A 13,911-nucleotide genomic window follows, 5' to 3' on the forward strand; every position below is an offset into this window, starting at 1 on the left:
GGTTAAGGTTATTTGGAACAGTAATGTTTTTCATTCATTAAAAAAATCTACCAGTAACAATCCCTTGTAATAAAATTATTTAGAGTCGATATCATGACTGAGATATATTACATGATTACATGTAGGGGATTAACAAAATTGAGACAAACTGTAAAGAAACCCATGGGAATTGTTGGAAATCTCGGAGCCAAGTAGACTTGGTGGTGGATTTGCGCCAGTACGTTTTTCTTGAGGACGACAAATGGCTATAGTAATCCAAATACTTTAGACAAGCAAACAGGCCTCCTTAAACAAGGTTTATCATGCTTATGCACCATAAACCGTTGTATTTGTACACTGAATCATGTGTCATGATTGTATTACGGTCTGTCATGGAAAAGTATGATTCATAGGAAAAGGATTTGTAACTTTTTTTTTTTTTTTAATGTACTCCCAGAAAAGAAAAAAAAAATCCCTATACGTTTTAAATGGCTTTAGCTGAACTAAGGACCCTTTCATACCTAGTTCATTTATGAAGGTCCAATTTAGAATTCACTTGCAAACGATCTAAAATGTTGCAATTTTGCCTTGATTGGTTTCACACCAGAAGATCTCAAATAAACTGCATTTTTCCTCCAAGCGAGTTTAAGTTCTCCTTCTCGGCTGTAATCGTACCAGAATATGTTTGTTTTCACACTGCAATTATTCAACTGAGCCTGGATTTGTGCACGTGACCAAAATTATATCTTCCTGTTAATGCCCAGACGGATGTTCATTACTAAACATGGGAGGTTCCGGCCATACAAGGCTTGCGATATCAGTACTATATACATACATTTTGTTTATTTAACATCTGTTGGTAGAACGTCAGCACGAAAGCTGGACAATAAATATTGTTGAGCAACACAGACATTTTCGTGCTGCATTATGTGCAAGGAGGAGACATTTTCAAAGGCGACAGATAAAGAGGAATGCTTTCTTTTTTCAATTTCTGTCTACTGTTGCATTGTCAGTGGCATTACCCCAACATCTGCAAGTTGTAAACCGTCCCTGTCAATCCGTTTTATCAGCCTTTGTCATCTCAATATGATCGTATTGTAATGACACATAAACGCAGAAAAAGTGTGTCAAGGCAGAAAGACCAATTACGTGAGGGACCAAGCTATTTATATATGTAATATAGAAATAATTATATTTTCTAATAATTATAAATTAGAATACATACAGTGGGTTATGCATCACATTAGCACCAGTCGGTTCGTTGCATTGTGAATTCTAACGCGATTGCTTTCACGCTGGGGGAAACGCATTACAGTTCCCCCTCAGTCAAGCCGAGACCACCCTTTCAAGTGAATCCTAGTCCTCTTCTTTACTGCGCACTCTGATGCAAAACTAATATTTTTGATGTTTCACACCTGCACAAACGAACCGAGCTTAGGTGTAACTGAACTTGTGTGATTTATCTTCTCTAAGTGAACTAGGTGTGAAAGGCCCTTAAGTCATATATATAGTATCTATATCAAAACATTCCTTCCTGGTACTTGACATTTGTTTATTAATAGATTATTTTTAAATGACACATAGTGTTATATAAAGTATAATAAAAAGAAATCTGTCATGGAAATGTATAGGGAAGTTTCTACTGGTACAATTTGCAAAAGTATTTACACTCCCTATGTAATTAGTGAATAAAACATCCTTAGTAACTCCCTAGATCATTTTTCCATTAATGTCTCACAGTGTTCCCGTAGCTGTGGAGGTGGTGTTCAGACCCGGGAGGTTCTCTGTAAGCAGAGACTGGCCGACGGCAGTTTCCTGGAACTGCCTGAAACCTTCTGCTCTCTTCCGAATCCAACTACCCAGCAACCTTGTGAGAACAGGGCATGTCCTGCAGAGTGGGGTGCTCTGGAGTGGTCACAGGTAAGTAGGTCATAAGGACTTTTTACAAATCTTATGTAGCTTTTATATTTCTGCTGAAATCTCTCATAAGTATAAATGCGTGATATGAAAAATAAAATAATCGGAAATTCTTAAATATATTCTTAAATATATCGTTAACAGTGAATCATTGGCCTTGTGGACTTTCTGCTAAAGTGCCCAGCGCCAGTAGTGTTACATTGCAAGGGTGATTTTGCGATTTTATATTTGTTTTTGCCAGTGCTCTGCAAGCTGTGGAGAAGGCAACCAGGTTCTTCCAGTGGTCTGCAGGAAGATGGATGAAAACGGCGAATATGTGATCCTCAGCTCTTCAGCCTGTTCCAATTTAAGTCAGCTGCCTTCTATCAGACCATGCTCACTGGCATCCTGTGCAAGTAAGAACCAGAGTTCTATAGTCTGTGTGAACTAACTTAGCAACCGGGTTTCCTTTCCTTGTTGTTTAGTGTGCCAAGCACAAAATGGAGTACACACACACATGTACGTCAACTAAGTCTTTACAGGGTGTGGGATGATTAATCTACTGTAGGTGTGAAGGACAGGCAACTCTTGGCAGTCATATTATTATAGGGAAATACTGTAATTGAGTTTGTGTTCTTACTGGAAGACTGTAATAAACAGACACCAATGGATATTATATTGTATCATTAAACCATTCTGAGACCTGTTTTTAAAATTCTGCTTGTAAAGCTAGTTCCAAAAGAATTTTTTTTTTTTCACTCTAGAACCTTTGAATCCTGGCCAAAAACTGTCTCCACACATAATAACTTTGAGGAAGGTTTACATGCAGTTGAGAAAAGAGAGAAAGCTGCAGTTTGTCATGGGTGGATACGCTTATCTGAAACCGAAAACCTCCATCGTTCTAAGGTGTCCTGTCATAAGGTTCCGGAAATCTCTAATCAAGTGGGAAAAGGATAGCAAGCCCTTAACCAGCTTACCTCACCTAACAGTCTCTGCATATGGATATATTAAAATCCACCACCTCAAGCCGTCTGACATTGGGACCTATACATGTGTGGCAGGGCCAATGAGGGAGAGCTTCATTGTCAAGCTCATTGGTGGTAACCATAAGCTCATTTCCCCACCATCTGCAGCAAAAATTAAAGAGTCAAAAGACAAACAGTGGTTGATATCCAGTGGCAAGACAATTGCAGAATCAATGGGTAATAGCAAAATATGGGTCTTCCAGGATCAGTTTAGCCAGTACGATGACATTGTATTGCGACTTCTTGAGATGAAAGGGCTGACAAGGGAGAACCCAGACTCTTGGGAGCTGCAGGAATCAGAGAGAAATATCTCCTTCTCTGAAGAGGACCATAGCCTGGAAGCAACAGCTCCACTCACCATGGTCACCGAGCAAAGAAGGCTGGATGAGATCATCAAGAACTTATCTGCACAGCCCGAGGAGCTCAGGGGCGATTATGCCGACCGTCTCCTCACCCAGCTGCTGACGGAGGTTACAAAGAGCCAGGCTGAGAGCGACGCGTCCACCATGAGGTATCAGGAAAAAGGCAACTCCATTTCACTGGAATCTTTGGTCCGTAAATCTAATACTGGAACACCAATCACACCACATACAGATTTGTCAAGCTCTATCGAGTCTATGGGGCACCCCAGGCAGCATCTAAGGGCTCCTTTAATTGTGAAGAAGACACATGCTCATCTGAAACCACACTTGTCCTCTCCTGTGGTTGTTGTCCATGTTGGTCACACAGTCGTCCTTCGTAGCTGGATTAACCTCTTGGTCGTCAAGTGTGAAGCTGTAGGGAATCCAGAACCAACCATTAGCTGGTCTAAGAATGGAGAGCAGTTGAAAGCCAGCAGTAGGTAAGTATTACTCACATCTGTGCAATAATTGCAAAATTGAACTCAATGCTATTGGTTTTGTATTGCTCGGTGCCACCCGTTTTGTCTCCAGGGATGTGAAAGTTTTTTATAGGTAGTATACAGGATCTGTTAGTCTTAACACTATTTAACAAAAATAAGTATACTCTAAATATTGCAGGGTTGGAATGCTCCCAGAGGGATCCCTGCAGATTCTTTCACCCAATGAGACTGATGTGGGATTCTACACGTGTACTGCAAGGAACAGTGTTGGTTCCTCTGCCCTCTCTTCCACCATCACACTGACAGGTTTGACTGCTCTTTCAGTTTTAAAACAACTTAGCAGTATTGATCTTTTAAAAACAAGTATGTCCCAAAAGCCACTAGATAAAACAGCACATTTTATGTAAACCTCCCTATTTATATGGTGAATGAAATACAAAAACAGATGTAGCTTTCTTCTTCATTTTGTTCATATCATATAGTATTTTGTGAGTTAGTTCAGAACCAGTAGCATTGAGTTTTAATACATTTTTTATTTGTACTATTTGTGTACAGACATAAAAAAAAAAAAATGACCTCACGTAACTCAAACATTTTTAAGAAAATGTTAAATTGTTTTTTTTTCTTTCTTACAACATGGTTTAATACAAAACATCTGCTGCTTACCTGCTTACTCAGTCTGCTTCAGCATCTGTGTTTTTATCTTCACATAATCTCTTGAAGTCTGCTCATTGGTATTACATGAAGCCTCATAGTTTTATAAAAACACATGCTCATATTACAAAGTAAATACCAAATTGATTGTAAAATATAATAATTTGTTTCTGAAGTTACGTTTATTCTTGTTTGTTGTTCTCCTATCATCACATAATGCTGTTATATCATTTTTTTTTTTTTTTACCTCACAGGAAAGCCACTGATCCAGGGTTCCAAAGGCGAGCATGTGATCCTAAACTTGAGCTCCGTGACTGTAGATGTGGGAGGCAGAGTTACGTGCCGTCTCGGTGCCAACATTACCCTCCGGTGTCAGGTTGAAGGTGAGCATGTCATGAAAATATCACACGGTAAAAAAATGTCTCAAATAAATTGCAACACACATCCGTGGTAGAAGGTTTTGTGGTAGGTTTTGAATTCGCAAAAAACACCTAAAAAGGGAGTTCCCAGTTCAGGTTCTCACCGTCTACTGGAATTGTGCAGGAATAAAAAGAGAACCTTTCACTCAAAACCTTGTTTGAAATTATATCTAGTAAATTTGTAAGCATCCAAGTGAGGGGAGCTTGTGTGTTTTTGGTAATCCGTTGCCACCATTGTTTGCTTTTCAGCTTCTAATATCATACTTTCAAGTTTTAAGACATAGTGCTCTAAGCTATTGGCTTACTTCTCTGTATACAACTGTGTCCTGGATTCTCTAGTTCAAGATTGATTGTGGGTGCTGTACAAGAAAAAATAACCCTTGGGTGGCAGTAATTTTGCAAAGCTGTCGCCACCGTAATGTTCCTCAAACCATGCAGTTACATAATAGTACCATGTTTGTAACGCATCATCACATACATCATTCCTGCACAGGTGTTCGACGTGTAAGAGATACTAATGCAGTCTGAGTGCTATTTTATATACAGTAAGTAATGTGTGTGGCTCATTAGGGAATGTAATATAAAACAGGCTTTGCAAATCCCCTCTATTCATAGTCCCAGTGTCTTTACATGGCTCCCAGTACATCTTTCCTCCTTAGCGCCATAACATCTTAAAACATGATTAAACATAAAATTCCTTTGTTACAATGTTTGAAGTTACTTTCAAGTAAAGTAAAACACTTTTTTTTAATTCTATGTATTTTTATTTCTGAATCCCATTCATAAAGCTGACCACAATTAGATTATTATCGGTTGTAATATATATATATATATATATATATATATATATATACATATATATATATATATATATATATCGCCATTCCTGTCTTAATCAAACACTTGTGAATACAAATTAATAATGTTTACATTACATACAGAAAATTTACAAGTATGTCGGATTTGGAGTTTATTAGTATAAAGCATCTTTCTTAATCTGAACGACTAAATGTAAAAAAAGGATTTTAGCGTAACATATGTGAAATTGCATTTGTGAAGCCATAGACGAATGCAATTCATTAGAGACAATTTGAGAATTGAGCCCTAAGTGCTTCGGTTTCAGTGAGACCGTGTGCGGTATTGAAACCAGACAATTACACATGCACAGGGGTGCACTGTGGTTATTAGAAATCTCAGGAGGAAAAGAGTTAAGAAATAAATTCCAGGGCTTTAGCGTATGCATGAAATTGCAATTTCTTGGCGGGAATTGCTGTATTTTGATTGCGGTTGTTTTATAGGTAATTTATTATTTTATTCGGTTACAATTCTGCAGTTGAACTTCTTTGTCTGTGCAGTGATGTTGATTCTCAAGCATAACCACAAAACTGTGCAGACAATGTACAGCATTGCCTCAAAGGGCAAAGAAGGCTCTATCATAATCATGGAAGCTGCCAGCGGCTCTGCATGTTGCAGGTAGTTTGCAGTTCAAACGAAGGCCTATTGTAAGGAATGTATGGGGGTTTTATCCATTACCATATGCAGGAAATGGAAATGTCTTGGTGGTAATTGCTGTATTCTGATTGCGGTTGTTTTATAGGTCATTTATTATTTTATTCGGTACAATTCTGCAGTGATGCTGATTCGCAAGCAGCCAACGTACAGTATTGCCGCAAAGGGCAGAAAAGGCTATATGGTAATCATTGGAGCTGATTGTACAAACTGACAGGTTTTCTACACTTCATTACTATTAAAAATTACAGGCGGCTCTGCAGGTGGTTTGCAGTTCAAATGAAAGCCTATTATAAAGGAAAGTAGGACTGCTTTGGATCTTTATGAACTGATCATATGTCACACTATCTATCTATCTCCTTTCATGCTGTCTGTCGCTGAGTTTGCTGGGAGGGAGTGTGTGAGTCTCGAGTCATTGGCGTGTGGGTAGTTTTCTTTGTTGTGTCAGTTAAATGGATTGTTTGTTTATTAAGTGTTTGGCTGATTTTTTTTTTTTTATTTACCTGACTCTGCCACCATGGCTAAGTCTGGAAGGAAGGTTCGTGTTTTGGTTTTGAAAATGTAACAAGAAGGCGCGGCATTAAAATCATTGTTAATGGTATAGTACCTGTGCAAAAATGTGTTGTCGAACTTGGAAAAGTAGTTGGGTGTGGAAACATTAAATTGGCTTCAAGGTTGAATAAAGCTGTTGTGGTTTTCCTCAGTAATTAGGAATTAGTTCAAACGGTAGTGCAGCAGGGATTAGTAATCAGTGGGGTTTTAGTTTCTATTTTGCCTCTTGTGGTCCCAGCTAAAAAAAATTACTATTTCGAATGTTCCCCCTTATTTGAAAAATGATCTGATTTTAAAAGAACTAACCGGCACAGACAGATAATGTCAGATATATTCATGATTCTGTTGGGCTGTAAAAAACCTGAATGAAAACACATTGTTTACTTCAGGAGACAGGTCTATATACATCTAAATAAAACTAATGATAAATTAAACGTAGCTTTTATGTTTCGCGTTGATGGTGCCGATTATGTAATCTTTGCCTCAAAAGAATTAATTAAACGTTTCTCTTGTGGGCATGAGGGACACATTGCCAAAAACTATACAACAAAACAGTGAGCACCACGATAATGAAAGGGGAGAAACTAGTGAACAGAATGAGAGTAGAGAGGTGCCTGTGAGTAAGGCACCTCTCTACTCAAAATACTGCAGTTGTGCCCGGTGTGGGAGAGACTGGGAGACCCATGTTTGCAGCGGCAGAGTCTGTCGCTCAGAAAGAAAGGGAATAGACGAATCAAAGAGCTCTAGAAACTGATTAAAAATGGTTAAAAATATACAATCAGAGGAAGAAATAGAGAAGGGTGGGCAGGTGATTAATACAAATATTGATTTTAAAATGCCTGGGAAAAAGAAGAATAAAAAACCAACAAGATTCATTCAGCGAAACAGTGTGTGCTCAGAAACTATAGTCTCTCATAGTGATGACTCCAGGAATGTTTTAGCTGTGAGAAGAGACACTGTCTCTGTTAGTGTTAGCAGTGCTGCCAACCTCTCAGTGACTCACACTATAGTGGAAGACAGCAGAGACGCTGACAATGATGTGAGTGAGAGCGATACTGACTCCTCAGTAACTTGTGAAATGTCTGCTAGTCAGTTGGAGAGAGAAAGGTACAGTAATGAAAGTATTTGTAGTTTTCTGGAGCTGATTAAACTTAAAAGAAACATTAGTGTAGTTGATCACTTTCCTGACTAGAAATTATTTGTAAATTCTGCGCAGCAATTGATGCGCAACGCGTCAGTCACAGGAATTGAGAAAAAAGAATGAGACCGATAGAAGAATTTAATGAGCAAAGTGTGTGCTTCTTTTAAATCTAGTAAAAATGTTTAGATGTGCACAACTATCTTTTTTTTCTTTCTGTCTATTGGTTTGTTGTGTTTTATTTTCTCTTTTACTCCAATTATGCAGAATTTTAATTTAGGTACTTTAAACATTAATGGAGGGAGAGATATAGGAAAGAGAACAGCAGTTTTTGAATATTTAATACAGAAGAAAATAAGTGTTTCCATGCTTCAAAAAACACGTACAGATGAAAACAATAAGGCAGATTGGATTAAACAGTGGGACGGGGAGGTTATACTGAGCCATGGCAATAATTTCAGTGCAGGAGTCGCGATTTTGTTTTCTAAGGATTTTAAACAGGACTCTTTTGTTGTGAGTGAAGAGGTTCAAGGGCGGCTATTAAAAGTTCAAGTCAGTATTTGTAGTAAGACTCTTGTCTTTCTAAATGTTTATGCTCCAAATGATGGGAGAGAGAGAATGTTATTCTTCCAAACTCTGAATAAAGTACTGGCACAGTGTCAGCCTAAGGATGTGGTTTTATTGGGTGGGGGTTTTAACTGTACAGTAGATAACAAGGTTGATAGGAATGGCTCTGAACCCCATCCAAGGTCAGTCAGTGAGCTGGACTCTGTCTTAAGAGAGCATGATCTAGAGGATGTGTGGAGAATGATGAAACCTGATGTTCGCCAGTATACTTGGGTGAAAGGGAGTGCTGGATGTTTTTGACAAGTCAGATTTGATAGGTTTTATGTTTTTAAGCATCATTTTAAATTTATTTGCTACCTGTGATATATGCCCTACTGGTTTCTCTGACCACAGCTTGGTTAATTTGAACATGCTTATCCCTTCTTCATGTGTATATACTTCATATTGGCGTTTAAACACTAAGCTTTTAAATGATATTCATTTTATTAAATGTTTTAATTTTGGGGGGGAACGATGGAGCAGGCAACAATGTAATTTTTCATCTTTAAGGCTATGGTGGGATGTCCCTAAAGTTCAGATTAAACTACTTTGTCAAAAGTATACAGAAGATATTATTAAGTGTACGGGTTTAGCAACAAGAGAGCTGGAGGAGGACATCAATGAGCTCCATAGAGCTCTGGGTCCAGTTATAGTGACAGGCTGTTTGAGGACCTGAAGCTTACAAAATTTCTTTGCTTTGGAAAAGAAAACTGCTCAGAAAACTTACCGTATTACTTCAATTTGGCGCCACCCTTGTATTAAAGATGCCCTCGTATTGACGCCACAGTCATATATCAGCTTTATAATAGAGGCCGCCCTCGAATAAACGCCGCTATCAATAGAAAAACATTAAGGTATTTTTTCTCCACCCTACTAAAATAAACACACTCAGTAAACAAATAGATGCGCAACACTGACTATGTACATGTAACGCCCCCAAAGAGAAATTACAAACTAATATACACTTTTTTGGTGCAGAAAAACATATACGTCACATTCTTGGACTGAACTGCGACACCAGCATTGTCCCGCCCCTTAACAACCAATACACACTCCTGATTCGCTGGTACAGTACTCCTAGACCTCCCAACTCCCACCTAATAGGCTCTCGGTAACTGTCAGTAAATGTTTTACATTCAAGCCCCAAAAACACACAGGAGTGTAGTGCTGCAGATTGGAGCCTCGCACGCGCCACTTCTAAAATGCCTTAAATCATGTAATAAAATATTGCAGCGTTTGTAAAGCATGGTATTATTAATAAAGGCCGTCCTCGCATAATCGCCGCCCTCGTTTAAGGGCCGCAGTCATTTTGATCAATTTAAAATAAACGCCACAGCGACAAATTGAAGTAATACGGTATTTATTATTTACGGACGGATCAAGGACAACTACTGAGCGAACCTGAGGTGATCCAGGAGTACAGTGTGGGTTTTTACTTTGACTTGTTTACTGCGGAAGCTGGGGATGAGTCTGGTAAAACTCAGCAGTGCCTAGAAGGTCTGGCCCAGGTTCCTGAAGAGGAGAAGGATCAGTTGGAGAGAGAGAGAGACAGAGTTGACTTTCCAGTTCTCCGATGCTTTTGTAGAACTTAACAATGGTAAAGTACCAGGTATTGATGGTAAATTCCAGTAGAATTCTAGTCTAGACTTTCTGGTCTAGTCAGAAAGGATCTGTTTGATGTGGTATTTGAGGATGTTGTGGAAAAGGAACTGCCTTTGAGCTGTCGGCACACAGTATTGACTTTGCGGCCAAAGAAAGGGGACTTATGTACTATAAAGAACTGGCATCCAATAAGTCTCCTTTGTAGAGATTACAACATTTTATCAAAAACTTTGGCAAACAGATTGGCCAAAGTGATGAATTGTGTGGTGCATCTCGAACGTACTGTGTCCCCGGTAGATCAAGGTTTGATAATGTCTTTCTGACTGGTGCTCTATTAGCAGCCTCCAAGCTTTTGGGATTTAAAGCTGGTCTCATTTCTTTAGATCAGGAGAAAGTTTTTGATTGCGTATTTAATATAGTTATAGCTTTTGGCTTTGGGCGCAGTTTTTTGGCTAAAATTCAGTTACTCTACAGTAATGTTTTTAGTACACCTTAAAATGAATGGTGTGCTTAGCTCTCCTATTCAGGTGCAGAGGGGAATTCAGGGTTGTTCCATGTCTGGGATGTTATTTTTGCTTTCAATTGAACCCTTACTCCATAAATTAAGGCTTTTGTTATCTGGATTGTGCAGTCCAAATGTACCGGGGGAGGAGCCTATAAAAGTGGTGGCCTATTCTGATGATGTTGTAATCTTTGTTTTGGGTGGAAAAAAAGATGTACAAATATTAAATAATTGCTTGACATCGTTCAGAGAAGGTTCCTCTGCAAAAATAGACTAGTAAAAAAGCAGTGTGTTTTTATTAGGTGATTGGGAAGGCAGTAGGCCTCCAGATCTACCCCCAGGGTTACAGTTGAGTCCAGCAGTTTTTAAATACCTGGGAGTGTTCTTGAAGGAGGGGGTAGATAAAGAGAACTGGAATGGGATGTTAGATAAAGTCAAAAGTAGACTGCAGAGCTGGTGATGGCTACTGACTAAACTATTCTATAGAGGTGGAGTTTGAGTAATTAACAACCTAGTAACCTCTGTTATGGCACAGATTATGATGTGTAGATCCCCCTGTGTTGTTATTAAAAGAGATCCGGAGAGTGATAGTAGATTTTTTTCTGGGACCAATTGCACTGGATAAAGCAGAGTGTACTGTTTTTGTCTGTTGAAGAGGGAGATCAGGGTTTGGTTGATATTGTGAGTAGGGTGGCAGCATTTAGGCTGTATTCTCTACAGAAGCTGCTCCCCTGGACACTGGCTTTTTTTCCCTCCGATGGGTAGGGAAGATGAGATTAGACAGACAGATGTTTTTATTGAATACTGCACAGTTGGATTTTTCCTGATTTTTACAGGGAGCTGCTGAATGCCTGGATGCTATTTAGAGTACAACAAGATTTTAGGCGTGTGGGGTTGTACTGGCAATAAGAAGAGCCGTTGGTATATAATCCTAATTTGAAATGCCCAATTTTAGCACAGCTCTGGGCAGCATTGTTTAGTGAGGGTATGAAGGTTATGAGTCAGTTTTTCAAAGGGAACAGTTATCAGTGTTTAGAGCCAGAGGTTTTTAAGCCTCAGGTTAGACCTGCTGTCGATCCTGACAGCTGACTCCCAAGTACACCTTGTACAGTTTGGAGCATTCTACAGCCTGCAATTTGGAGAAATAGAAAAGAAAGCATTGTACAGGCTGTGTGTTAAGATTAGGAACTTTAACATTTTGAAAGATGTCCCAGATATGCAGTGGGGGGAAGAGATTGGGTGTTGAAGTTTCTGTTAAACCTGCCTGGAATAACCTGTATAAACCACCAATCCAGAAAAGTGGATCTCCAGTGGAGAGTTCTGCACACCATTGTTGCTGTGAATTCGTTTCTTAGTATTAGTACTAATTTCTGTTTTGAAAAGCTAACTTGTGGTCATGGTATTAAAGTTTTGTCCAATGAGTTTATTCCTCTTGAAATGTGTGCCGTGACTGAATCGATTAACTGTTTTAGGTAAGCAGTAGCGCTATGGTACAGTCAGGAGAGGTGGCAGGCAGTAGCGAAAATCAGACAGTGACGAGTGATGTTAGTGCTAAACAGCGTAACAAAGAATCAGTGAAAGTACAGGCTGAGGGGAGGTGCGAAAAAAAAGACTAGTGTAGCGGTGGGGGGTGGGGGTCTGCGCTCAGTGTCTGCTTGGGATCCTTCTGTGCCATAGAGCTTGCAGGCTGCCTATGCTGTGGCTGTAGATTGCTCAGCTTCCAAAAGTGATGAGGAGGGCAGTCTCTCTGACTCTTCCATCGCATCAGATGTCTCTGAATCACAGACAGTTGAAGGTGAATATAGCACACAAAGTATAAAGGAGTTTTTAGGTCAGTCCAAAGGCTGATGAGGTATTAATATTATAGAGTTTTTTTTTCCTAATACTGATTTATTTCCGCGCTCATGCATTCTGTCAAGAAAAAAATTTACACTCAGGAGCAGTCCGTCTGAAGAATATTACAAGTAAAATCCGTAATGGTTTGAAAACAAAAAAAAGATCATGACTTTTAGTTACAACAAGCTGTTTTCTGTTATTACTGTCTGCTGTTTTTTCTTTCTGTGTCCGTTTGTTCTTTTCTCATTTTCTCCTATTGAGCCATTTAAATATTGGGGTTTTAATTATCACTGGTTGTAGGAATGATCTCAAGAGAGTTATTTTCTATTACATAGCTTAGAAAAATCTCAATGTTAATTTTCTGCAGGAAACCCATGTAGATCTTAAATCAGTTAAAATGGGAGGGGGTATTATTTTTGGAAATGGGACTAGTCTTAGTGCAGGAGTGGCTGTTTCATTTGCAAAACGTTTCAAACCCAGTTCAGTAAGTGTCAGTGAGGTTGTTAAGAGGTGACTGCTTAAAGCCCAGGCAGTTTTTGAAAAGTTGTTTTTTCAGTTTATTAATGTTTATGCACCTAATGAAAGTAAAGAGAGAATTAGTTTCTCCAGACATTAGTAGTTGTATTAGACTGTAAACTTGAAGCAGTGTTCATTTTTGGTGGGGATTTTAACTGTACAGTTAAACACTGTAAGGACAGAAATAATTTAGAACAGCACCCACAGTCTGTCAGAGCATTATTAACCTGGGGGGGTTCAGGCCTGTTTTTGTTTCTGTATTGCAATGTTTTTTGATACTGATGATTTATTGTTTTGTTAATTGTTTAATAAAGTATTCTATCTATCTATCTATCTATCTATCTATCTATCTATCTATCTATCTATCTATCTATCTATCTATCTATCTATCTATCTATCTATCTATCTATCTCTCCAATTATTTAGTTTTAACATTTAGAAGAATTGAAAGGGAACAAAGATTTACTGATATTTTTATCAGCTATACAGTCAGAGATAACACTTAAAGCTTCATAAAGACAAAAACAAAATGTTGCGTTTTACGTTTACATTCCCAACTCTGAAATGGACACTGTATACAGTAATGCCAAAATAATTATTTCTGACTTGTATTGCAGGCATCCCAAAATCTAAAATCTCCTGGACAGTAGTGAATGGCAAGTCTGTCCCCAACCACTATCAGTCAAAGGATGGATCCCTGCTGATAGTGAACGCTTCCCTGCTCGATCAGGGGCGATACATCTGCCAGGCAGCGAATCCTTATGGACAAGTGACTGAAGTAACACAACTTCTCTTACTAGGTAGGTCACTGAACCAAGGTAGAGCTTTGGCTACAG

At 38.8% G+C, this 13,911-nt stretch overlaps 1 protein-coding gene across 1 annotated transcript in view; it reads left to right on the plus strand.

Moving 5' to 3' along the window:
- Nucleotides 1-13,911, plus strand: part of LOC121321625 (ADAMTS-like protein 1) — a 100,159-nt gene that overhangs the window by 70,838 nt on the left and 15,410 nt on the right. The window contains exons 17-22 of the mRNA XM_041260630.1: nucleotides 1,720-1,899; nucleotides 2,138-2,291; nucleotides 2,640-3,741; nucleotides 3,920-4,047; nucleotides 4,650-4,778; nucleotides 13,693-13,875. Coding sequence (XP_041116564.1) covers nucleotides 1,720-1,899; nucleotides 2,138-2,291; nucleotides 2,640-3,741; nucleotides 3,920-4,047; nucleotides 4,650-4,778; nucleotides 13,693-13,875 — 1,876 coding nt within the window. The remainder of the gene's footprint in view (nucleotides 1-1,719; nucleotides 1,900-2,137; nucleotides 2,292-2,639; nucleotides 3,742-3,919; nucleotides 4,048-4,649; nucleotides 4,779-13,692; nucleotides 13,876-13,911) is intronic.

The sequence above is a fragment of the Polyodon spathula genome, chromosome 1 (genome assembly GCF_017654505.1).
Source record: "Polyodon spathula isolate WHYD16114869_AA chromosome 1, ASM1765450v1, whole genome shotgun sequence".
Lineage (NCBI taxonomy): Eukaryota > Metazoa > Chordata > Actinopteri > Acipenseriformes > Polyodontidae > Polyodon > Polyodon spathula.